Source organism: Cyprinus carpio, chromosome B5 (genome assembly GCF_018340385.1).
Source record: "Cyprinus carpio isolate SPL01 chromosome B5, ASM1834038v1, whole genome shotgun sequence".
Lineage (NCBI taxonomy): Eukaryota > Metazoa > Chordata > Actinopteri > Cypriniformes > Cyprinidae > Cyprinus > Cyprinus carpio.
In genome coordinates, this window is record NC_056601.1 from 11,188,061 (window position 1) to 11,215,966 (window position 27,906).

Below are 27,906 nucleotides of genomic sequence, written 5' to 3' on the forward strand. Positions count from 1 at the left end.
CCAAAGTGGTTTCCTGTTCTTTCAAGCAGCTTGTCTCAAAGCTATTCACAGGCCAATGGTCTTTTGAAGAGTAATTAATTTCCTTGTTCTTTTGTGCTTCCTCTGTGTTATCTCCTGCTACAGATTACAGCATAGAAAGAATATACACTAGTTAACATTTGAAGTGAATCAAAACCTTTCATCAAAGTTGTCCTAAACATAAAACCAAAATGCAAACTTGGAGGAACTTTTTTTGATCCACTTCAAATGTTGACTACTGTAGATTTATTTGACTCCCTTTAAAAAATTCCCTGCAGCACTTGATGCACTATTCATAGGGTCACAGATGAGGTTGGTTTTTGATTTACAGCGATGTTTTCACTCTCCCTCTCGCTCTCTTTCTTGCTCTTGCTCTCCTTTTCTCTCTTCTGTCTTGATTGTGTCTCATCTGTTGTATCGATTAGATAAATAGATTGTCTGATAGCTTGGCTGTTTTAGGTGACAGAAAAAAAATAATTGAGACCACATTTCAGGCTCGTTAGAAATTATTTCTTGTAACATTCTGTTTATGTCAGAATATACTTGAATCAATTTTTGTAACTGGATCAAATGTAGCATTAGATGTTCCTGATGCATCATTATAAGCATTTAAATCAGTCTAAGGTCATTATACAGATGCATTATTGAAATGAGCCTCCGCTGCTGATTTGAGGACCCATTGAAAATAATAGCTGGGAGATCAAAACAAAGCCTAGTCTCAGCCTCACATGGCATGCCCATAGTCTGATCCATATAGCAGACAAATATGATAGGTTGACATTTAGGTAATTTCAGTGCATGGAAACAAAAATGTGCTTATAAAGTACTGGGTTGAAGCAAAGAGCATCAAATTGTCACTGGATTTTCCATATTTCCGCAGTCAAATTCTTGTTTAAAGGTATTTTGTAGCAGGTAAGAGATTTCCCCACAATCTAAAGACATGCATGTCAGGTGAACTGGAAACACTCAGATGTGAGTGTGAATGTAACCTGCGATAGACTGGCCATTCATCCAGGGTGACTCTGAAATGGGCTTCAGCATCCCCGTGGTTTGATGAAATGCAGTGCTTCCCAATCCTGGTCCTAGAGAACCCCCAACATTGCACATTTTAGATGTCTCCCTATTCAAACACACCTGATTCAACTCATCAGCTCATTAGTGAAGACTCCAAGACCTCAAATGTGTGTGTCAGATAAGAGAGACACCAAAAACGTGCAGTGTTTGGGGTTCTCCAGGACCAGGATTGGGAACCACTGATGAAATGGATAGATGGAGCTGTATATTCCAGTTTGTTTTTGAGTTTTGATGTCTGTGAAATAATCCAACCCTGATCAAACACACCTGCTTATAATTTTCAAATAATACCGAAGAATGCTGAAGAATTGGAGCTCAACTCTGCAGAACAGTGCTGAAGGACCAGAAGAAGAACACTTGTCTGATGCATGCAAACTAACAATCAATTTTTCAAATTAAGACTATGTCCTGTGTAAACAGCTTTTAAACAGAATACACTGAAATCTGCATCAGGCTTTATGCTGTCTGACTTTAGTGTTTAGAAACTAAACAAAGTCTAACCCCAAACCTTTATCCAGGATGCTGTTTAGGACTGAGCAGTCCAGGGAGCTCAATGAATGTCTTTATTCAGTAAAGCTGCTCTCTGGTAATGAAGTCTATCCTAAATCTTTCTTAAAAGCTGATTTAGTGGTAAGATGTATATGTCTGAGCAAAGGAACAGAAGACAGTGCTGCCAAAATGGTGCAATGAAATGTAATGAAATATTTTTTAATTTATTCATTGCAATTATTTGGATGTTACATTCATTTAACATATTGTAGACAACTGACAAATTACAGCAGACAAAATGAAAGCCGTGAATTCCATAAATAAAAGACTTGTACAATAATTTAATGTAATCTTAAAAACAGCAATCTGGAATAAATTTGTCCTTTGATGCCAACATGAACACTATAATGATCTGTAATTTTTGTATTAATTTTACAGATGCTAGGATTGGTTTTAGTGTGATCTTTGTGAAATCTTTTTATATCCATTTCTTCCCCTCCACCATAGAGTTTTTGGTCATTTTCTATCCTGACTGTATGCAACTGCCTCTTTGTTTTCCAAACACATCCGCACAAGCACACAAAACGCAATTAAATCAGTCAGAAGGGTTCCAATCCTCAGCCCGCCGGGGTCTGTCCTGAACTGTTTCTCCCTGCATTCTCTGACAGCCAGTTTGGCTTACCCTGCATGTACACACACTGCTCTAGGTCTTTATGGCAGTTGAAGACTCTTGGATTTGCATGTATGTCATTTCTTTGTTTTTCATATAAGGCTTGGTTTTACTTGCATAAGCATATATTGTTTATGATGGTCTGCTGGTTAATGTTGCTGTGTGCTCTCATTACTTCAACCCTACAGGCTCTTATAAGCCTTATTTGCTTGTGCTGAGGATGAGAGCATCTTGTGTGTGTGGTCATTATCCTGTCATCTATTAACCTTTTATTCCACATGGAATATTAATCTTAGAGCATGTGCATAGTGTGTGTGTGTGTGTGTGTGTGTCAGTTAGTCTGCTGGCAGCGATATTTCAAACACTGTTTGAGTCTCTGCTGAAAGGCGCTGGTAGTGATAGTGTACAGGATGGGGTTCAGGGCGCTGTTTATGGGAAGGATAAAAATCACCACCCACAGAATGAGGGTACCTGGAGGAGACAGAGGGAGAGAGAAAAGAAAGTGCAGATTAAACTGTATTATCCAAGGGAAGAACTGCAAAGCCATTCTAGCTGATAAGTGTTCATGGGTGCTTATGGCTGTTGAATGTCTAATCCTCGCTGCGCCCAGGGCTTCGGCTCCTCAGCCATCTACTAATCAAAATGCGCCTCTCGGCTTAGACTGGCCACTTGCATATCTCACATGTTTACTTCAGATTTTTACAAGGAGTAAACTATCAGGATAAAGGAAAACAATGAAACTGGCTCATTGGGACTTGATGAAGTCAACTGTTTAACAATCATAACCCCCTAGAAAAGACAGCATACTAGTTAAAAACAAAACATTTCAAATTGTGCAACTTATATTGATTTAAAATAAATACATTTTCCTAGGGGTACAACAGCTTGTCACTTAAAGGGACATCTTTGTGCATTATATTCACCCCTAAAAATGCATAGTGCAAATATATTTTATTTTAATGTTTAATATTTCTTTTTTGTGGATGTATGTGTGTTTAGTTGTCTGTCCATGTGACACAATTTATTTTTATTTATAGTAATTGTGTAAATGTGTTTGTGCAATGTGTCGACTTTCACAAAGTAAAAAATAAAATCAATATTTAGTGGAGAGGCCAGATCAGAGAATGTAAATCTCTAAAAAATCCTTCTATATCTATCAAACATCCACAAGAACAAACCAGGGGAATTGCAGTTTTACTAACTGGAAATCAGCCTAGGCTTTGCAATACACAGGTCTCATTTCACCATGGTATAATATTAATGAGCTGCCTCACTCAGATCATTAGCTAATGTGCAGCCAGACTGCGGTCACAGCAATTATGAGTTAAGTGACACACTTATGAATAATATCCTGTCGGTGTGTTCTTTCACACATATTAGCTTCTGCTTGTAATATGTGATCACACTTGTTTGCTTACCAGCGATATGTACTCTTAGTAGTGATAGTATCTTCAAGAGGAAGATGGGGATCCAGCACATGGCATCAGTGAACACAATGAAGAAAAAACGCTTTGCGATAGTGACTTCTCGATCAAATACTGTTTGACGCGCTGTCTTCGCTGTCTTCTGGACTGAGTAAAACATACTGGAGTAGGAGAATACAATCACCACGAAAGCCAGCAGATTCAGACCTGACAGAGAAATACACACATAAATCTTTAGCAACATCAAGTTCATTGTGTTGAACTAAATAAGCTATTCAATAAATGTGAATTTGACTCATTTCACCAATTTAGTATTTTGTTTTACATTAGCCACATATTTTTGTTTATTTATTTATTTATTTATTTATTTATTTATTTTGTCTTTGGGCTAATGACAGTATTTTTGTCTTGATTTCCAGTTTAAAAAAAAAAATCCTTTAAACATACTCAAAATAAGACATTTGCTTGGGAAGGAATTTTGTATTATATATTTATATATCTTACTCCATTTAAAAACTAATAAATGATGATGGGGAAATTAAAAATTCTTAGGCTAATTCAATTTAATTTATTATGTATTCTCTGAAGACAAATCCTATTTTAAAAAATTTTTTCCAAAGAGATTTATCATGTCTTAAGGATGTTTAGATACTTTTGTTGGAAAACTAGAAAAAAACTTTTTTTAGTTCAGTTTTGTAGTGAAGTTGCTACCAGGGAGTTTTTCTGAGTTTACTTTATTAAAAAAGAGCATGGTTGAATCTCTGGGGAAATGCAGTAAAATTATTAGATAACTCTGGAAAAGCCCAACTCAGATATTTGTATTTGTGTCACCTCTAGAGAATGACACAAATACACACACAGGCTTATCCAGGTCTCAAACATACACAGTACAAAATTTACACACTTCGATGCCCTCTGCCCTCACCGAGAAAAATAGCTGTAGAATAGCATCTGGCACCAGGTTTCTCTGTCTGGTCTGAGTGAAGAGGGAAGCATACTCCATTCCGCCCATAAAAATTCCCAAATGTCTGTTTATCCCAGAAGGGAATAACGGCAATGATAAATCCTAGCAACCAGATGAAGGTCAGTGAGCACAGGGTCTGTTTTCGTCCAGCACGGTAATGCTGGAATGGGAAGACGATGCACAGGTACTTCTCAAGTGTCATGTAGGTCAACATCATGACGGATACCTCTGTGGACAACATTGCCAGAGAGCCGATCAGCTGGCAAGACAGACTCTCCATCCATATCTGAGCATGACGGTTGTACTCGCCGCAATACTTGATGTCAAAGGCACCGATGAAAAGCAGATACACGCCCATGAGACAGTCTGCACCTATTAGAGGTAAACAAATACATCTTAATATATGATTTAACACCCATTCATCAATCTATATATCAATTCCCATTCATTCATCCTCTATCCATTAGCCCATTTGCCATACAATCTTGTCTAACCACCTATCCATTAACCTGTCCATGCATCTATTTGTAGGGCCCTATGAAAATTAGGAAAACATGGACTAAATCACGGAATCCAGTCATAAAATTCGAATTTACTGTATAAGGCATAATTTACAAAATTTTGAATGAATAAATCAAAAGTCAGTACACTTAAATTAAAATGCGATATGGACTAGTTTCTGTGAATATTAAGCCGCAAAAACTCTTAAGAGTCACTTCATGAGAATTTTAAAGTTTCTTCTGAGAACAACTATCATCATATCATATACTAAGAAACTTAAAGTTCCTCACGGCAATCCATTAAAAAAAAAAAGGAACAAAAAGTTCGGTTTAACTTGAAGAAACTGTGACAGAAATAGCCTACATTACTTATTGTAATGATAGTACTACTACTACCAATGATAAAACATTATTTTTTAAGGAATGAACTTCATAAAATTTAATAATAAAATTACATATTTGAAAATTAAAATAACTAACACAGAATTTGTAATTAATTAATTAATGAATCTAACTGAATTTAAAAAAAATTTGTAGGGCTCTAAAATAGATTTTTTTTTTTTTTTAAACTTTCAATAAATTCATGTTAAATCGTGCAAGCCTTATGATTTCAATTAATTAGACATGCTTTTTGGTTAATAAAATTTAAATGTAACCATTAAAACAGAGTCCAAAAAATGTAAACAGAAAAAAAAATGGAATCCAGAAAAATTTAAATGGAAAAACAGAATTTGAAAAAAAAAAAAAAAAAACAGATTTCATAGGGCCCTACATTCAGCACATACATTGAGATGTTGTTATTGTTAACTAAAATAAAATAATAATAACAAAAAATTGGGGGGGGGGGGGTAATTTAAATAAAGCTGAAATAAAATAAAATCTAAATATTGATGAAGACGTAAGTCGAAGTACTAAAATGTATATATCTGAAATAAAAAAAGAGAAAAATATATTTAAAGTGCCCCTATTATGCAATTTCCAATATTGCCTTTCATGCAGTGTGTAATGTAGCTGTATGTGAATGTAAACGATCAGCAAAGTTGTAAAGCCGAAAGTGCACAATAAATAAAGCTATTGTCTCCCAAAATAAAGAATAGACTCTCTACAGCCTAAGTAATTCGAATCCCACTTTCGTGACGGCTACATGTCACAGGGTAAGACATTTCCATAATTCCCGCCTATGTTCTGTGTTGGCCAGCCACGAACAACTTGACCTCGCCCACAAATGGCATAATAGGGGCACCTTAAAAAAATACAAATGACAAAAGCACACAAAAATCACTAAAATGTAAACTAAAATTGAAATGAAAAGTAAAATAAATATACACTAATTCAAATTATTACTAAATATTATAATAATAAATAAATAATACTAAAATAATGTAGATCCATCTGTTTATTTATATTCCATCAGTCAGTCATGTTCTATTTCTTTGTGCTATATATACTTCTGGTGGTGTGTGCATGGTCAGGCCAGTGTGTGTCTCGCTTTTTTTTTTTTTTTTTTTTTTTTTGCAGTTCTCTCTATTTGTGTGTCCCAGAAACCTGCTGAGCAGTTGATTCAGCTTATAATTAAGAAGCACCAAATCACCCGCACTCTTTCATTCACTGCACTGCATCCAAATCATTTTCTTTCCCTCACAGATGTCTCTCCCCACTTCGGTTTTCATTCATCAAAATCAGAGCCCTCCGAGGTGAGACGTTTCACACACTGTGAATGGGTTTTTGCAAGTAAGCAATGATACTGTGTTATTCTAGTCATAGCTGAATGAGTAGTAGTTCGACAGAGACAGCTAAACCCTCCCCCTCCAACTTCCACCACCACTACTAAACATATTCTAGCCAATGTCAGCCAGTGGGAAACTCCAGAGCTGGAGAGCCACATCGCAAACTCTTACCTCTCTCTGCATGTCTCTCATCTGAGGGGGCGGCAGGTTTTGATAATTTAAGAGAGAGACGTGTCCTTTCAAGTCTATGTGGGTTAAAAAAACTGCACCTCTCCAGCCATCTGTTCATCTATCCATCTCTTTTCAGCCCCCTGCCTGCTATCTCTCTCCATCACTGAGACACAGATTAGTCCTCAGACTCTGATCCTCAGCTGAACAGCTCTAGATATCGCAAGCTGATCCAACCTTTTCTAATAACACTTTCCATTTCTGTAGTTGAATGAAGGTATGTGTGTGTCCAGGTATGAGTTGTGTTTTTGCAGTGTGCGTCATGTGTCAGCGAGGTCGTACACAAGTCAGCAAGCTCTCTCTGTGTGTGTGTCTAAAGATACCAACTGTTGTAATTATTTATCTGCCTAGCGGGCGGGAAAGAGTGTGTGTGTTTTGATGTTTATTAAAAGCTTGTGATTCTGCATAGATGTATAATTTAGTGAGTTTCAGAGCAATGTGTTGATGTGTATAATTAGCTGAGTGTGTATAATGGCACGTGTGTGTGTAAATGCTGCAATTAGAGGGAACGACGACCCTTTAAGCCTGTTTGTCTGACGCCTGTGAACTTCCAAAATTAGACCCTGCATTCACACGCTGCCATTTCAAAAAACAAACAAATGACCTTTTCATTACAAACTTTGATTCTTTTTACATAAGTAGATGATTATATATGTCAACACAAAATCAAATTTTTTGGCCACTTTTGTTGTGTGAAAATAACTTTTTCTCCCCATAATTTTTATGAATATATTGAATCTGAACTCTCTTGTTGTGACTCTTAATTAGAAGAAAACTTTTGTATTCAATTAAATCACTTTTGGGGGGAAAAAACACTTGTTATTATTATCATTATCATTATCATTATCATTATCATTATAAGTGAAGGTTTTTCCTTTGAGTCATCTTGGGGTTTTTACTTTATTTGTGTTTGTCACGCTTAATCCTGTCTGTCCTGTTAACTATTTTGTGGGCTGCAACCGTTACACAGAAAGGATGCATGAAATTTATTAAGGGACAATAAAGACTTTTTGTTTGTTACAATTTTCATTTAAATAATGAGCTTTCTTTTGAGCTTTCTATTTATCAAAGAGTCCTGAAAAGGCAGCACAACTGTTTGCAACATAAAAAATATTTAATAATGTAAATAAATATTTCTTTAACCACAAATAAGTATATTAGAAAGATTTCTGAAGGATCATTGACTGTGATGACTGGAATAATGGCTGCTGAAAATTCAGCTTGATGAATAAATTAAATAAAAAAATACTGTATTACATGAATAAACAAAACAAAATTGAAATTGTAATGATATTTCACAATATTATTGGTTTGACTGTTTTGTTTTTAATCAAATAAATAAAGCCTTGGAGAGCATTGAAGATTTCTTTCAAAAATATTGAAAAATCTTAAATCTACTGGCTTCATTCTGGTATAGAAAGTCTTTCATAATCAAATCAATTACTAATGGATAAAATATAGTCAACATCTATTTTCTAGCTGAACACTTTGTTTGAATTTTAAGGTATTACAGAATTAAAATGGCATGTGAATGCTATTTTATGTTGACTTTAGGTGTTTAGACAACTTCTTTGAGTTCGCAAGTTTTTGTCTCACTTTTTAATGCATGAAATAAATTTTGACTGATTGATCATTTGAGCATGACTGGGGTTGAGTAGGAGCTGCATATTGGTTGTGACACACTCATGTTTGATGCATAATGGACTCACAGCAAAGGGATTTGATAGCCATTGTGTGATGTTGATTCTCTGAAGCAAAACAGGAACGCAGACAGATGACGAAGATGTTTCCGAAGCAAATAATGAAGGCGACGACCCAGACAAATACGCGCAGAATGATGTTTGCCAGCAGATTCTCGAAGGATGAGATTCCATCTGTGTTTGGTTTGCAGCTCCGCACATTGGGAGAATATCCACAGAATTCAAAACGCTTAAAATAACTGAAATGGTCCAACACATAAAGGACATAAAAAGAGAAAAAGCCAAGTTATTTTACACATAATTGCATATGTGTGGTTGAAAAATGGTTAATGGAAATTTTTCACTCAAAAAATGAAAATTTTCATCATTTACTCATGTCTCGTGTCTTTCCAAACCTGTATGACTTCTGTGGAACCAGAAAGGTATCCTGGCTACTTTTTTTTTTTTTTCTTTTTTTTCTCTTTTTTCTTTTTTTTCTTTTTTCTCAGTATAATAAGTTGACTAAGGACTGGGGTTGTGTCATGACAAAAAATGATAAAATAAATAGTCAGTGCAACTTCTAAAGTTTTGAAAATAACCAGTGAACACTGAGACAATATTAAAAAAAAAAACTGATTAGTCTGATTCATAAACAATTGAACAAATATTTCTTAGGAAATACCCAATTAAAAAAAGACTAATTGTTTGTTAAACAGTGAACACTGATTTTTTGTTTAACTCTTTTTATGGCTGAGATTTCAGTGTTCATTGGGATTCAGAGAACTTGGAAAATATCACACAAGTCATATGAACCACTTTTATTATTATTCATAATCATCACACACCTACAAATTCATTTTGTGTGTGTGTTCTCCACAGATTAAATAAAATAATTTAGAATGAGCATGAGTAAATTATAACAGAATCCGTTAAAAAAACATATAACATGCTTGAACACTTTAAATAAAAACCTTTACCTAATCCTTATACCTGAACCTTACCCTGCTGCACAATCAAACACTTCAGCCCAAGCAGAGTATCTGTTCCTCTGTCAGTTCTTAAAGGGGTCATATGATGCGATTTTCAAATTTTCCTTTCTCTTTGGAGTGTTACAAGCTCTTGGTGAATAAAGAAGATCTGTGAAGTTGCAAAGACTAAAGTCTCAAATCCAAAAAGATATTCTTTATAAAAGTTAACACTCGTCCACTCCCCCCTGAAATGGCTACTTTGTTTGGCCTTCCAAAAGAGGACGATATCCGCTTCGTCATGCCTGGGGCTGATCCGTGCTGGTCGCTGAGGAAATACATTAACTTTGGACTGTGGATCGCCGAATTGGCTTTCACCGTGGATGAAGCGGTGTCCAGCCCGGGGTCGTCACATGTGGTTGCTACAAGACCAAGGTACACTCCTTCATAGAATCCGCCTGCCACACCGTTCTCAAGCTGCCCACCTCTGCTCACTCAAGCCAGCTGCGGCTCACTCTAGACCGTGGCTCACTCTAGGCCTCCAGCCTCTGCTCACTCAAGGCATGTGATGCTGTTTTGTTGAGAAAGCGAAACTACTTTGTTTTTGCCTTCCAAAAGAAAACACGACTAGAAATCATGTTTATATCATGTTTATAATGTGTTTTATTCATAGACTGTATAAAAACATGGACGTAGTGTCCGTGACGTCACCCATAAACTCCTGAAGAGTGGTTTTGAAGTTCAAAATGTGCAGAGCGGGCCGTCGCCATCTTGGCAGCGCGTCACCGTGTGTCACTCCCGGATAATCGAAAATGGGCAAAAAGGCACCTAGCGCGACGGCATTCTCAACAGTGGCAATCCACCTGTCACTCAAGTGGCCACGCCCTTAATTATGCAGAAATTTAAGGCTTAATATAATTTAAACGGATGTGTTATAAAAAAAATTCACGCCCCTCACAGTTGTCATGAAGGGCAAAATTAGCAATATAGACCAAAACCACTTTTTGAACCAGTCTTTTTTTTTTTTTTGTTGTGTAAGGTTTTTTATTTTGTAATTTTGGGTATTTTGGATTGGGTAGTTTTTGGGGTTGGCTCCCTTTTGCAGCCAGCTTAATTTGGGTTTTAGTTGATTTATTTTTGGCTTCACGAGAGAGAGCGGGAGGTTGCCGCTCGGTTTTATGTTTATGTCTCGTCGCTTCGGCTGGACAAGGCATCACAATGTGTTAAGAGGCGTAACATTTCCGTCACACGCTTGAGGCATTCGGCCAATCACAATGTGCTGGATAGCTGGCCAATCACAGCACACCTCTCTTTTCAGAGAGATGAGCCTTGTGAAAATCGTCTCGTTTCATAAGGCGGGGCATAGAGGAGAAACAATAATGTACAATCTGTGGAAAATAATGTGTTTTTTTAACCTTAAACCGCATAATCACGTTTCATTACACCAAATACACAAAATAATGTTATTTTTAGCAGCATCATATGACCCCTTTAAAACACATGTGTCACTACAGCACACCCAAACAGTTCTGTTCACATTTACCCTCATCAACAGGTTTGTAAAATGCAGAGCTAACCTTCTGTTACTGTCACAGTCTGCTAGAGTGGGCCTGTCTCAGATCAAAAGTGAATTTCTAGTGCAGCTGATATCTGCAAAATAACAATCCCGAAAACCTCATCTCCACATCAAAGTGCAGAAAGGTTCAGCGTGAGGTTCAGAGCTCTAAAGACTTCAGTACAGCATCTCTCCTCGGCACGCGGCGGCTCTTTTGTTCAGTGCTGGTGCGGATGGGACTGATTCCTCATAAAGAAATGATGGCATTCCATTTAAGAATCTCTCTGAGGCCTCCACTCCACTACTTTTTTTATTTAATTTTCATTTCACATCTGTTCTGGAGACATTACATTTGATTGAAGAAAAGTTAAAGATAATTCTCAAGCTGAGGAAAGCATAGTAATCTTGTCGCCTGTGAAAAAATCAAGAGTTCAAGTTGAGCTGTATTTACCAGCGGGTTTGACTTTTCAAATGCAGTAATCATATTTCACCCTGCGATGGACAGCTACCATCCAGCGCACACTAACAGTAATGACCTCTCTCTGTATCTCGCTTAGAGGGTGTGCTGTGTGACTCACTGGCTTAATGGAGGTTTTTGTTGTTTTTGTCTTGACTCATGAGAGACTATGAAGTACGAGGAATTTGAGCACAAATGTGAAAGTCTGGAACATACTGATAACTCTCCACAGAGGGCACACAAGCGCATCAACATATATAAAAATAAAAATACGGAGCAGGCAAAGGTAGACAAAGAAAGTACAAAAGATAAAATTATAAATGTATATATTATATATTTAACAATATATACGTAATTGTAAATTTTAGTATGCTTACATGTGAGTGAGGTTAGTTAGGGGTCGGAACATCCTGATGTTGATGTTGGGAATTTCTACCTCTTCCATACTCCTGCACACAAAATAGAATGTTTTTTATCCAACATAAAAGTACATTTTCAAAGCCAATAAAACAAAGAATGGTAGGCCAGTAAAGCCAGCTGAATAATTACTGGCATAATTCCCAGAAAAATATCAATGAATGCAGATACAGGAACAAACAAAAAGGCTGGTGATTACCAACCTGGACATGATTTTTACAAAACAGCTCATCTACATCTCTGGACTGCAAAAAAAAATTTACTGCGATTCTAGGGTTTGGCTAAAGTCAAGATAATTAGCTTTTATATTTATTTTATTATATATAGATATTTCATTATTCTCTGATTAACAGTCTGTGCTTGATCACATGCTGAGACCAGTAGTCATGTATCAAATGTGAAGGGCATGTAAATATGATATGGATTTCTACGTACATTGTGCACCGCATGAATAAATACAAGATCTCCCCTACTACACAGCATCAGTATAATAACTTAAATTATGTTGTGTTTACTCACAGTGACTGCAGATTCACCAGACTGTCAAACTGATTGTCATATATGCAGCCCGATCTCACGGCAATTCGTACATATTTTACGAGGTGGCTAATTCGTACGAATTCGTACGACCACACTCGTACAAATTCATACGATTTTTGCCAAATCGTACGTATTTTACGAGTTGCACATTCGTATGAATTTGTACGAATTACCTACACTCAAACCCCGCCCCTAAACCTACCCGTCACGGGGGTCTAGGCAAATCGTATGAAATCGTACGAGTGAGGTCGTAAAAATTCGTACGAATTAGCCACCTCGTAAAATACGTACGAATTGGTCGTGAGATAGCGTTGCATATATGTGTGTCAGGGGATTGTTGGAAATATTTCTGAAACAAAAACACAGAGACACACAAATAGTAAAATAGTTATTGATGAAGTCCATACTTTGCTTCTGTGATTCATAAGGCCTGTCACTTCGTCTGAAGAGGCTTTCAACCAAATAATGAATCACTGGGCAGATCAGCACAAATACAAACGAATAACACTGAAGTATTGTGCCACTGTGAAATCTCTATAAAAATATGGTTTAACATTTAAGCTTGGAACAAGAACTTATAAACAACACCATTTGCAACAGAAATAAAAAAAAGTGCAGAATGTGGCTCTCACAGCTGTTTGAGGTTCTGGAGGTTCTGGAACAGAGATGGAGGCAGGTCTTTGATCTGGTTCATAGACACGTCTCTGTAAATCAAGTCAAAGCAAGTTCAGCGGCTCATTTTTCAACTTAATCGTTCATGAAATAAATAAAACTAAAAAGAATATCTACAAATAGAAGCTCTGTTCCAAGGTTTGTGCTTATCAGGCAGAGATTGTTTGAGCAGGTGTCTCTCTTCTTGTCTCATAAATCTCAGCAGAGATTTGTTAAAAGGGATAGATCTATGGTGGCCTAGTAGAGCACAACACACAACACAACATATAGGACTTATTTTGTTGTGTTGTGCTAATTTTGTTGTGTTGCGGCTTGTTTCCTTTGTGTTGTGCTAGTTTTGTTGTGTTGCGGCTTGTTTCCTTTGTGTTGTGCTAGTTTTGTTGTTTTGCGGCTTGTTTCTTTTGTGTTGCGCTAATTTTGTTGTGTTGCGGCTTGTTTCCTTTGTGTTGTGCTAATTTCGTTGTGTTGCGGCTTGTTTCCTTTGTGTTGCGCTAATTTTGTTGTGTTGCGGCTTGTTTCCTTTGTGTTGTGACTTGTTTCTTTTGTATTGCAGCTTGTTTGTTTCCTGTGTGTTGTGCTAATTTTGTTGTGTTGTGACTTGTTTCCGTTGTATTGCGGCTTGTTTCCATTGTGTTGCAGCTTGTTTTCAATGTCTTGTGGCTTGTTTTCTTTGTGTTGTGCTAATTTCATTGTGTTGTGTCTTGTTTCCATTGTTTTGTGCTAATTTCATTTTGTTTGTTGTGTCATGGAGATTTAGTTATGTTGTGCACTACTGGGCTAATTTTATTGTGTTGTGTCTTGTTTCCGTTGTGTTGCGGTTTGTTTCCTGTGTGTTGTGCTAATTTCGTTGTGTTGTGACTTGTTTCCGTTGTATTGCAGCTTGTTTTTAATGCGTTGTGGTTTGTTTTCATTGTGTTGTGCTAATTTCATTGTGTTGTGTCTTGTTTCCATTATTCTTGTTTCAAATCTGTATGACTTTCTTTCTTTCGTAGAAGACAGGAAAAGATGTGCCGAAGAATGTAGTTGTTTTTTTTCTATTTAAAACACATGACCAGGGAAAATGAAGGTGAAAAGTACTTCACAGACGAAACATGTGCACTATATTCCAAGTCTTCCAAAGCCAAATGAATGCTTTGTAAGAAAGAGCCAAACTTAACTTATTAACTCTAACTCTTGGCTTCGACTTTAGCTGTGAATATATACAAACTTCTGCCCCTTTCTGCTTTTCATTTCTATACACTTTTGAAAATAGGAGAAAGCCATGTAAACATTTTTTATCCCTTTTTTCTGTTCCGGAGAAGAAAGAAAGAAATACGGGTTTGGAACAACATGAGGGTGAGGAAACGAGAACGAGAGCCAGACTTTTCATTTGAAGGTGAACTAACCCTTAAAAGGCTCATAAATACAATCTCTTTCTTTCTCTCCAGCGCACACATTTTTTATAGCAATGAACTAAAAAAAGATGACAAAAAATGTAATCTAGGGACTCCATAAAAATGAATGCCTCCATTTACTTGTGTGCATGTGTTTGTGTGTATACTCACAGGTCTATCAATCTTTGCATGTCAGCAAATGTTCCCTCCTCAATGGTGCCAATGCGATTTCTCCTCAATGCTCTAAACCAGAACAAGACATATGTATTGTAGCACTGCCTCAAAAATATACTTCAGTTCACCAAGGCCTTCAGTGCCGCAGAACGAAGTCATATACTGTACATCTATATGTAAATCAGCTCTTCCTGTTTGCTGGGTCTTAAGATCACACTTAAGAACTACTCATCTGGTTCATGCTTCCAGGAACCATCGCAAACATTTTCCATAATGCTTGAGTACACAAGGACACACTGACAGTCCCAGATTAGGTCTGAAAAGCACTGGATATATCAAAAGACATTAAATATTTACATATTTGAAGAAACCTGGCCTGTGTTGATAACTAAAACAGCTTTGAATTGAGAAGCAGAGTGACTGAACTGGATCAGATATCACAACAAACACACTGTCACTTCAGTTGATTTAAGATTCAGTAACATACCGTATGAGAGTAGAAGAGAGAATTCAGCCTCTCAGATGCTGGAATATTAATTTACACTTCAGTGAAATGTATATTTTCATCCTGAGTGTTTCTTTAACTACTGTATAAGAAATTTTGGGCTTGTGGCAAACACACCCATTAATTTATTTGGCAACTAATAAAAGTTCAACATGCATTCTGTGGTGGAAATGAAATTATTTTGAGGAACACAGTAGCATTTTCACACTTTTTATATAATTTTGATTGCACACAGGTCTTACTTTGTTTTAATTCATTATGATAATTTTCTAGATTATCATAGTTTAAGATTGAACTCCTGTGCCTGGGGCAAAACAGACAAATTAATAATTCAAAGGAAATAAAAAAACAACAGTGAAAATAAATAACGTGGTCTTGATGCTGCAGGCTCGGTCCCAAGGACAGACTGTCCTTCAAATGTCACTGATAGATCAAATCAAAGGCCTTACACCACTGCACCAGATATTCGTGATGCATATCAACATGTACTGTACATCTAAAACATGAGTAATTATTTTCATTTATTCACTTCTGATGTCTTTAATCTACTCGAATCTTAAATTATTCAGTTCAACCTAAATCTGCATTTATTTGTAAGTGTTTTCAGCCGAGCTGAGAAACCCAGGAGAAGCTGTAGATGAGTCCCACTTCTGTCCCCTTCCCCCACACTCAGCTGTGACAAATAAACAGTCTATAATATAAATGCCCTGGATCCCATAACACTCACTGCAGTTTACTTTGTATGTTAATGTGTATGTATGGTTTGTGGATACTCACAAGACAGTAAGAGAGGAGCAATTCTTAAAACTAGATGCCCAGAGAGATGAAATTCTATTCCCCTCCATTTCCCTGCAGAAAGAAACAACTTCAGATGAGTGTGTAGAGTGGGTGATGTAAATACATTATTCTTTATGAAATATAAAGATTTTGACAATTAAGTATTATGTTTGTAACTCACAGCCAGTTGAGACGGGGCATCTCAAGGCAAATCGAAGTTTTAGGAAATTGTTCGACAGAGTTATTTAATAAAGACCTGCAAAATACATAGATATACATAACTGTTGAGCGATACAATAAAATCAACAAAGAAATCACTTTACAATAAATGAAAAACAGGCATACACTTTCATAGGCCTATGCACAATAGCTTTGCACATATCAGCTTTAATCTTTTTGATATCAAGGTTGATCTGTCAAGGTGAATTAGCAGGTCATCCTTACAGGAAAAATAAAGATTTCAGGCCTTCAAAAGACTTCTGACGCAGGGATGAAAGTCTGTTTTCATCCAGAATCCTACACACAGACAAAAAAAGACATCAAATAATGAATATTACAGATTAGAAAATACATTTTTAAAAAAAAGTGACCCTGAACCATCTGAAAATAACCATCTCCTCAGAAACCCCAAGTCTGAGCCCTGAAAGGGCAGAGATTCATTTTAATGATTCTGCAAATTCATTCTCACTGAGAATGAACACAATCCATCAATTATGTCTGACTGAAAAAAGAGAAGGGAAAAAAAACAAGCAAAAAGAGAGGAAAAGCGCTTGAGAAACAAATAGAAAAAAAATTGAATGAGACAAAGAAAGGGAGAGAAATTGAAATTCCCAGCCGAATCACACCTATCATAATATTTAATCAACTATATGAGTGAGTATGTGTCTGTGTTTTTCTACTTACAGCCACTCCAGACTGCTGAGGTCACTAAATATTCCTGCTTTCAGAGATGCAATTCTGTTCTGACTCAAAAAACTGCAAAAACAAAAAAAAAACAAAAAAAAAAAACAAGAGAGACACAGAATGAGACAAAGAGAAAGAGAAGGCCACATTAATGGAGGTCTGATGTTTAAATGGGTTTTGTTAAATGGGTCATTATTACAAAAACCATCTACTGTATGAATCACTGCTATTGCTCCTTCCTCTACTGTCTCCTTCCTTCCTTTCTGTCTCTTCTCCCTAACTAGCTGTCTAAATAGTGTCAGTTTATTGTTGATTAGTTATGTATGTATTGAAGCATAACTCTGAAAGTAAGAGCCCAGGAACACATTGAAGCATACATAAACACACAACAGCATTAGGATGCATTAAAATTAATTCTTAGATCATGGATCTGTTCTGCTTGAATCAAGCCTAATCCACCATCCTCATTGTTACATCCTTCTTTCCCTTCTTTTTCTTTTAAATGAATGGGTGGATGATGAAAGCCTCAGGCTGACTGATAGGAAGAAACAGATGGGACGCTCACAATTACGTAGACAGATAGTCAATGATGTACAGTTACACAATGATTTAAACAGGAGCTCAGGGAATGATCAATGTCACATTATGCATGATGTGTCACTGATATAATTGTGCACATTCACACACATAGTTGTTCCATTCATTTACACATTACTCACAGTTTACGCAAAGAGATCAGTCCTGAAAATGCCCTCTTGGAGATCATTTCTATACTGTTAGTTTCCAAATGTCTGTGGAGAGAGAGAGAATATTCACTGAAGTTCGAAGTGGCGCTCTAAGTGCGCTCTGTATTTTTCGCCTCATTAAAAAAGTTTTAACCCTAAAGAAATGAATAGTCAATCGCAGCATCCTGCGGTCAAATATTGTTGTATAAAAGTTTTGAATAATGTATCATTTGTATGTGCCTGGAAACCAATTCAACAGTGTGAAGGTTTCATGGTTCTTCTCAGATAATAAAATAGTTTCTACTTAAATTAAATCAATATTATATTTGTTAATTTAAATGCTAAGTAATTGTGTAATAACTGGTATATGTTCAGTCAGCCAGTCATTTCGTGCAAATTATCCCTTTTTTTTTGACAGTTACAGTAAAGATATTTACAATGTTACAAAATATTTTTGTTTAAAGTAAATGCTGATCATTTGATGAAAGTTTCATTAATCAATGACTTTATTTGATAAAAATAAATAGCAAACGTTTTAAATGTTTTAATGTTTCTTGAGCACTAAATCAGCATATTAGAACGATTTGAAAAAACAGTCCACTGCTGAAAATTCATCTTTGCCATCATAGGAATCCATTACATATTAAAAATATATTCAAATACAAAACAGCTATTTTAAATTGTAATAATATTTTTACTCTTCTTTTTGATCAAATGAATGATGCCTTAGTGAACATTAGAGACTTCTTTCAAAAACATCAAAACCAACCTCAAACTTTTGAATGGTGGTGTACATATTAGTATACTTATAAACTCTTTATTGGAAACAAATAATTCCCTTAACATAGCATATCAGATATAAAATACAACTATGCCTATACAATTAATGAACTAACAGATATGGCATGCCGATCAAATGCAAAACATACTATCTGTTATTAATCTGTAGTTGCTGTGGTGTACATATCTAAACCTTTCAAAGATATATTTTTTTGTTTGTTTGTTTGTTTAGACCAAACTATGAACGTATACTGGTTATCTATTCTGTTCTATGCAATGTCTATCATTTATTATGATTAATTGATAGGATGTCTTGTGAGGTCTTTCTTCATCTGTCTAAGAGTAAATGTTGTCTGGCTATATTGAGAGCTTCACAGTTGAATTTTGATGGCCAATAAAAATGTCATCCTGTCTGTACTCTACAAAGGAAGTTGAGCTTTAAAACCTCCACTGCACTTAGTGACAGAAAGAAAAGATGTAAGGTAATGAAAAAAATCAGGTGCTATTATGTCCATGCATGGAGCTCTGACACACACAAACATAATCATGCACATGAGAGGGTCTGAAATGATTTTATTTCCACATCTGACAATGACAAGTATATTGTTGGCCAGGAAAACTCTTCAATTTGAATTGCTTGTTTTGCTTACATCAGGGAGAGACTATTATTCTTACAGTTTCCACTACAATTTTGCAGTTCCTTTTAAAGTTATAATCCAACTGGCCAATTTCATAGTTGGGGTGTTGTTTTGAACCCTTAAGTAAACACATACATACGGTACATATTCTGAAACCTCTCTGTTTGGTGTTTTTATAAAAAATGAAAAACTAATCATTGCAAAGTTATTTATAAATCATGAATTGAGCTCAAGGCAAGGAGACTCAGAAATGTGAAAAGCTTAGAAGAGATAACAGAAAGAAGGATTAGGGGAGGAGAAGATGAGATGAAAGGATGAAGTGTCACTCACAGTCTCTCCAGGTGTCTATAGCGGATGAACAGATCACGAGAGAGAGATTCGATCCTGTTACTGTTCAGCTCTCTGAAGGCAGCATGGGAGGAAAACAGCAGATATTACATTTGGAAAACTAATATAGTGATTTGTGTTTTGTTCCCTGTTGATTAAAAAAAAGTTGCTGGTCCTAGTGGGTTCCACTGGTCACCCAGTCAGTACCTAAATGCCCTCTGGAACCAGTAAACCTGACATCTCAGAGAGTCTGGCTTTTATATATGATGGAAGAGAAGGTCTCTCGCTCTCTGTTATACTTACAGTGCAGTTACATTAGAGGATACAACAGGTACATGGAGGAGGTTTTTGCCATTACAGTTCACCTTCCGACCCTCACAATGACACACATCTGGATAGACGTCTAACACTAAAAACAAACAGACAGAAACAGGCCATTAAAACTCCCACAGGAATGTTGCTCATTGAAAATAAATTCTGAATGGTACTATTTGTCAAGCAAGTATTTCCAATTAAATAATAAATATGGTTGGCTAGGCAATTTCATTTCGCTTTAGATAAGAAGGGTAATGTGTACTTGTAAAGTTACTAAGTGTATAATTAGAATTCATTGACAGCGTGTGTGTCTGTGTGTGTATTTATCTGCTATTATGAGACAGGCTATAATGTTACATCTACAGGCTCTGTGCTATTGAGTATTGACATTATACTTCAGAAATCATTTGCTAAATACAGAATGCATGAAAGAGACAGAGACAGATTACCTTATGTCTTCCCAAAAAGACAAACTCCTGCCATTAACATGACAAAACACGCTTTTGTCGCAGACTCTTTCAAACCCTTTTTGTGTTACCCATTATTGTATAAAATCTATGCCTCAGTTCTTTTTATGCCTTGCTCAATCAATTTAAAAACAGCAGGGCATCACAACCATGATCATCTGAAAGCTTTTGTATCCTGGTTAAATAAACTGCTATGCTTCATGCTTGCACCAGTTAAATTGCATAAACAATGTGTACTGATGTTAAGCTGAAATCAGAGAGACTGAAAATAAAACATAGAGAGAGAGGATGACTTAAATGATAAATCCCTGTTTACTGTGGAAAGTGTCCTGTAATACCTTTAAACTCTTTCATGTTCCTCATTAATACATTAAACTGCTCCAGTTTTATTCTTGTCCAGTTCATAAAATAAAAAGTGCATCACACTCATTTTAACTTTTTATTCTTGTTAAACGTATGGTTTATTCTGTAAAAAAAATTAAACATTAACTAGTTTTGATTCTTAAGCCTGAATAAAAAAAATAAATAAATAAAAAAGTTGAAAGAAGAAACTACACCTATCATCAAAAAATGTGTCAAAGAAAAGAGAAAAATCTATATATAATATGATTCAGAATTTTGAAGCATTCATTACAAAAACACTGTTATAGTTGGTTGCCCCACATAGTGTTTGTCCATTATGGCTCATAGAGTTTTGCCAGAGTTTAAGAGTTTTGACAGATTTGACACATTTGAGACATCGACAGCTTAATCCCCCCAGCGAGACTGAAACAATCATTTTTCAACACATTCGGGCTCTTGAGACAGCTGTGTCTGTTTCACCTAACCTCAACAGTCGGAAAAGCATTATTTCCTGTGGATTTTATTATTATAAGATTATCTTGGGTAACATTGGAATAAAACATACCATCCACTGTTACTCAGAACTGAAGAAATCATGACCCGATTGAAGATGCGAAAGCAATGTCCAATTCATGAATTAAGCATTCTATTTTAATGAAACGATTGGATAAATTCACAAATCGCATTTAATGATTTATCAGTGAATTTAATTGATCTGAATGCAGCAGTTAACACTGATTTAGTGATCCTTTGAACGACTCTCAATTGAACAAACTGCTGTTTGGACTTGTCCATTTCAAAATGAACTAGAGGAAATTAATTAAAATATTTTTTAGAGATCAAATGTTTTTAGAGTGTGCCACTGGCCACTGATTTATAATAGATCATACATAAATACATATATACATAAATACATATATATATATGTATATATATATATATATATATATATATACATATATACATAAATACATATATATATATGTATATAGGTCAGTGGTTCTGACTCATAATAATGTTGAACTGAGCTGCATCACCGACATTCACCTTTATTGACTAACTAAATAGTATTCCTTATATACAAGTACTTGTACAATATACAAAGTCTTTAATACACTTTTAAAATGTACTTATTGTAAGCAGACATTTCAACTGGTGTATACAGGATTTGTGTACTTCATCCTCCACTGCTTCAAATCTACCATCATTATTCCAGTGAAAGGTTCCTGAATGAATATCCCCCTGTTGCGCTCACTTCCATTGCTATGAACTGCTTAGAGCAGCAGGTCAGGGCATACATCAAAGCCTCCATCCCAGCTCTTCTGAACCCTCACTAGAATGCCTATAACCACTCAACCGAGAATGCCGTAACAACCGCTATCCATCTCACATTCGGTCACCCGGAAAATAAATAGGATGCACTGATTTCAATTCAGCTTTCAACACAATCTTACCTCAGACCCTAATCAGCAGACTCCACACAGAACCTTTTCCCGCTGGTGCTTCACGGGGCTTGTACAGAGAGAGTTTTTTTTCTGACAGACTCACTCTCTGGCCTATGGAAGTTGTGTTGGTGATGACAGGAAAACCTTGTAACGGATAGTAAATATTGGCCAGTACATCACTGTGACCCGCTTTCCACTCTACGGAAGGACCCCATTTATCTGTCAGACCCGAGGCTAAGGAACATCTATGTGAGCATTTTCTTTCCACAGGCAGTCAGAATTTATCAACCCTGCATGCCATGCCTGCACAGATTCCATATATTGCACATAAATTGTGTCATTTATACCACAAACCATTTAATAATTAATAATCTACCACAAAGCTCTTCCTCACTCATATTGTGACACTTACTGTACTTATTTGATCTGTCATCATGTTACATTAGCTGCTTTGTCTAATGTGCACTGTACAGTCTATATTTATTGTCCCGTGTGTATTTATTGTTTGCAACATTGTGCTACTATAAATAACTCTTTTCTTTTCTGCCCTGGAAAAGAATAAAAAAGTAAATGGAGTCCAGTGTTGTTTTAAACATCACTGACTTTGATTCTACATATAAACAGTTGAAACATTATTTTAAATATATGTTTAAATGTTGTGTTCTGCAGAAGTCATACAGGTTTGGAATGCCGTGAGAGTGAGTAAATGAAGACAATCTCCTTAACCCTGGAGTGTTATAATATTGAATAGGACCGTATTTGTCATTGATCAGTTTAAACAGTGTACTTGGTTTTAAAGAAACATTATCTATTGGAAATCAATCTGCATGTAGAACACATGAGACAAGCAGAGCTAAGTGCTAAAATATAGAGTGCTTTTTAATGATGGCTGCACTACAGAACTTGGGTCTCTTTATCGCCATCTGTGGTTGAAACTTAAAAGTACAGAGGATTTTTTTTTTCTTTTTTTTTCAGTCAGTTATGCTGCAGTATACCTCAAAAATACAAATCATTCTGCAAAAAGGATGCAACAAAAAAATAAATAAACTGGACCCTTCTTGTAAGATCATTAAGTCTGTACACGTAAAATTAGCTGTACCACCATGATCAACCTCTGCAGAACTCTGCCTTTTTTCCACTTAGGTTTTACAGTATAGTGTTGTGAGCAATATCAACCCCCTGGCTGGGATCCCATCTTAGCCCACATAGGACAGTTTCTTTCAGAATGCAGCAGCAGTCTATTGCTTGCCATTAAACCCAAAGCTCTGGAGAGACATCCATAACACGGAGGAAACCCCAAGTGCTGCATAACATCTGCAGTTAGAAAGTCCATCTCTGATAGGTCCAATCTGCTATCCACCGACAGTACAGTATGTGACAGTTTTGCTGTACTACTGAATGACTGTATTAACAAGGGATTTTCAAACAGGGGTGTGTGGAAATGTTCAAAGAAAAATGGTATGAAAATGCAAATGTTAGATGTATTTTTTTAATGTAATGAAATTAAATGAAATCACAAGAATTCCGTTTTTATTAGATACGGGGTCCTTGCAGGGGAATTGTCATATTTGGGAATTCACTTTTCTAGAACACGTGTCAAACACGTGTCCAACCAACTCCAGCATGCCTGCCTGGAAGTTTCTGCCACTCCTAAAGACTTGTTTAGCTGGATCAGGTATGTTTAATTAGGTTTGAAGCTAAACTCTGCAGGACAGTGGCCATCATGGAGCTGAGTTTGACACATGTTCTATAAAATTTAATCAGTTGTCTGTGTTGCCTTTAAGAGCTGGTGTCTTTAGTGATAGGTGATGGTAGAGGGCAGGCACCAAGCTAATAAAAAGTATATTTCCCTTGGAATTAGACATCACCACCATCACCCTTTTCTCCTATCGATCTCTAAAAGCTTTCTTATAGTTTTTCTCTCACTCCTACCCTGGTGTTGCTGTGTAATAATGTTCAGATTATCTGAATTTGAGTTCATGCCACTATGGTCAGTCTATTAACACTGCACTAGCCCTCTCGCCAACCGAAAGTAATTGGTGGAAACCAACTGCTTTGCTAACTTCATACAGCTTAGGTGGGCCAATAACCTTTCAGTTAAATGGCTTCACTTGGTCAACAGAAAGAAAGACTGAGTTTGAAGGAAGAAAGTTTTGCAGGAATGTTTTAATTCTCATCCATAATGGAGCTGGCGTAAACACAAAAGCTCAAATCAGTATGTATGACCTTCCTGGTGACTTCATTTAGCCCAATCTGTTTGCAGTCTGTTGAGAAAGCGTGTCGGATCATCAGACTCCAAGATAACTGTCCCCAAGCAAAACTTCTGAATTGCTCCCTCAATAAAACCTGAACCTGACTCTTCTACCCTCGGGCCCTGTCCTTTTCCATAAGCTACACTGTTGTAACACCTCTTGCATTAAGAGTAGATTCTCAAAATGAGCGTTTGCATTTTGCAGAGAACTGTGGCAGGTCTTGACTGAATACAGTTCATCACTTTTGCTCCCCGCTCACAGTCAGACAGCTGGCAAACAGCCATGCTCTGGTGTACATTTTAAGCCTCGCCTATATTTACATATGTAAAAAATCAAATTTAAAAAGCCATTACTGATGCATCGCTACATTTTAATTTCACAGTTACAGGGACAATGAAACATTTAGCTGAACTTGAACCTGAGCTTCTTTAACATTAGCTTTAGTTATTGCAGTTCTGTTTAACACATTTTCATTTTTGCACTCTCTCTGCAGTTTATTTGTAGCCAGCAAAACTCATTAAAAAATATTGTGTATGTTGTCAAGTTTCAATTTCTTTCTCCTTCTTTCCCTTCCCTTTCATCCAGGCAAATGTATCTCTTTTTGGTGAGTTTTTAATTTAGGCCAATTTGCTTAGAAGTTTTTATAATCAAATCAGAAGTGTGACAGATTGGTTTGTTGCAGAGTTTGAAACAGTTTGTTGTTTGCATTTTTTCTAAAACAAATTGATCTTCAGAAGTGAGACAATGAAGCGTGTCCAATAAATTCACCAAACTAAACACTGCCTGTCCGTGTCCTTCTTTCTGGCACTCAAAGATGAAAAAGGGACAAACAACTCAATGAGTTCTTGAAGCTGCACTGTAAGAGGCATATTTATATCAACTGAGAAGTGTCATATAGGGTGATTTTAGAAAGAAATTTCTACAAATTTAAAAGATTAGCTAAAGGAATAAAAGCATAAATTTGAAGTGTTTGCTAGAATTTCTAGCAGTTCTCAAGGGAATAAAAATACACTTTTTCCTTTTAAACAGTTCAATGAAATATGATTTAAAATCAGGTGCACTTTACGTTCTTAACTCATTTTTAACTGTCCTGTTCAATAGGCAAATAAGAAAAAGAAAATAAAGAAATAAACCTAATTCTGATACCAAATAACACCCAATGATAAAGCCACACAATAACATCTATAGTGTTAGCGTCAGTTTATAACACCTATTGATAATACCCAGTGATAACATTCAAAAGATCTTTTCCATCTAACCGAGAGTTGTTAAGTATTAAACCCATCTCACATTCATGGGTTTACATACCTTTGTTTCTAAGAGGAGTATTATACTATTTATGTTGAAAGCAAATGAAAACTGTGAACAGAAAGCCACGCTCACACCTCACTGTCATTTTTTGTATGGCAGAGAAGCACTGTGCTGCAGGACTCAACACAACATAATCAGCCTTTAATGATTGTGTATCTAGTCTTTTTGCATGTTTATCCTTAAAAATTTCACAGATACATTCAAAGCAATACAGACAGAGAAAGATACAACAAGCGAAGAGGAAAAGAGGGAGGACAAGTGAGAATACTTACTGCACTCCTTCGACTCCTGGACCCTTGTTTTCATGAAGGCATCAAACAGATGGGGCCAACCACTGTTATCCACTGCAACCCACACACACACACACACACACACACATATTCTGATATTGTCACTTATGTATTTTGAATATTCATATTTCTGTGTGCATGTGTGCAGAGCTGGGTAGTAACTGATTACATGTATCATAATCAGACTACAGTTACTTTTTTTGATTACATGAATACATATCACACAATAGGAATAAATTATTCATAATTTATTGATTCTCCCTAATTCCTCTTTTTAATTTTTTAAATGTTCCTTTTTAAAATAGCCTACCGCTTATATACATTCAGTATATTCACATTCAGTCATTCACATTTGAAAATACTCAAATTCACGTTTTTTCTTGTTTACATGTAATGTAGGCATTACCAAACGTTTCTGTCATCTGAACATCTTTCACCTAATATATTTGCTTGCTTTGATTTTAAAATAAATATGTTTATAATTAAGTATCACATTTGCATGTTCATGGTTCTCTGTTGGTTAATGGTCACATGGCAAATTAGACATTTTATTTTTAAGTTATTCTAAAATCACTTTTTTTTAATTTCCCATTTTTATGATTTAATTATTTATTAGCTTTTCATTAAACTCATGAAGCCCAAACAGTTCATTTACAAACTCCAGTTTGGGAAACCTTGAAGTAACGTAATGTTTAAAACACTTCATGTTATTAATTACAACGAATGGAATATATTTTCTTACTCTCTGTATTTTTATATCAATAATGTATGAGATTATCCTATTTAAATCAAAAAGTAGTCTGATTACATTAGCTAAAATGTATAATGTAATGTATTATGTTACACACACATAGCTGAGCATGTGTGTGTGTGTTAATGACAACATAATGTGGAAATTTCTGCACACTTGCATTAGTGTGCATGCATTTCTATACAATCTATTGTCCGTATGTATTGCCCTCAGTCTTACCGCAGTTTTCTTCATCTGCTCCATTAGGACAGTCCTGCTGCCCGTTGCAGTGCTGTGGTTGAGGCAAACACACTGACAGATTCCCACACGGAAACTGACCCAATGGACACATATCAGAACCTGAAGAATCTACATATACACACAAACACATCCATTAACAGAAACAAGGTAATGCCAACATCTGCTCAGATATGGCTTTAGGTTTTGACTAAGTGAAGTACATTTTTATTTCTGTCAGGAAGAAACCCAGAATAACTCATAAATAAATACAATTGCCATGCAAATTTGTGAATATGTTTACCAGAATTAATAAAATCCAGCCGCATTTCAAACAGTCCTGACTTAATCAATCAAGCAGCAAAATAGATTTATTTATCACATTACACTGAATGAGTCCCTGTCCCTGACCTTGTTTTTTTTTTTTTAATCTTGCCTGTTTTGCAGCATTGTACATGTTGTTTGTTCAGTGTTCACCTTCCAGCTGTCTTTTTTGTGGATGTGGTATATGAGAGATACATAAGTACATACACATCTTTAAATGGCAAATAAACATGTATAAAAGATCAGATCCCTGGCCAAACATGTCTTGTTGCAGTGTATTTGCTGCTTAGAAATGATGCCGTTGTCGTCCCTTTCGTTGCACTTCTGGAGGTCAGAGTTCACGATGCAGGTAGGTCACGTGACTGATGGAAGACTTAGGTTGGTTAGTGGTAACCCTGCCACCACTCGCGTGACCTCTCAGCCTCATGACAGCATCACATTGTATGTCTCAAACCGATGACATTAAAGGACACTGCAGCTGTGATGTAACACCTCAGAAATGTAAGGTTCTGAACAAGCGTGAAATCTTACCTTATAATCAGTTTTTAATATGTAAATCTTTATATTCAAACCTGAGATATGCAACCCCTACCAATGAACAGGCTTCAAACC

At 36.1% G+C, this 27,906-nt stretch overlaps 1 protein-coding gene across 1 annotated transcript in view; it reads right to left on the minus strand.

Annotated features, from left to right (window-relative positions):
* Positions 1 to 1,690: 1,690 nt before the first annotated feature.
* Positions 1,691 to 27,906, minus strand: part of LOC109098192 (relaxin receptor 1-like) — a 29,709-nt gene continuing 3,493 nt past the window's right edge. The window contains exons 2-19 of the mRNA XM_042724286.1: positions 26,974 to 27,102; positions 25,986 to 26,057; positions 19,885 to 19,990; positions 19,585 to 19,656; positions 17,831 to 17,902; positions 17,112 to 17,183; positions 16,653 to 16,724; positions 16,390 to 16,464; positions 16,209 to 16,280; positions 14,924 to 14,995; positions 13,340 to 13,411; positions 13,021 to 13,056; positions 12,687 to 12,722; positions 12,128 to 12,199; positions 8,804 to 9,033; positions 4,601 to 5,011; positions 3,670 to 3,882; positions 1,691 to 2,722 (exon numbers count right to left, since the gene is read on the minus strand). Of these exons, the coding sequence (XP_042580220.1) occupies positions 2,583 to 2,722; positions 3,670 to 3,882; positions 4,601 to 5,011; positions 8,804 to 9,033; positions 12,128 to 12,199; positions 12,687 to 12,722; positions 13,021 to 13,056; positions 13,340 to 13,411; positions 14,924 to 14,995; positions 16,209 to 16,280; positions 16,390 to 16,464; positions 16,653 to 16,724; positions 17,112 to 17,183; positions 17,831 to 17,902; positions 19,585 to 19,656; positions 19,885 to 19,990; positions 25,986 to 26,057; positions 26,974 to 27,102 (2,024 nt within the window). The 3' untranslated portion in view covers positions 1,691 to 2,582. The remainder of the gene's footprint in view (positions 2,723 to 3,669; positions 3,883 to 4,600; positions 5,012 to 8,803; positions 9,034 to 12,127; positions 12,200 to 12,686; positions 12,723 to 13,020; positions 13,057 to 13,339; positions 13,412 to 14,923; positions 14,996 to 16,208; positions 16,281 to 16,389; positions 16,465 to 16,652; positions 16,725 to 17,111; positions 17,184 to 17,830; positions 17,903 to 19,584; positions 19,657 to 19,884; positions 19,991 to 25,985; positions 26,058 to 26,973; positions 27,103 to 27,906) is intronic.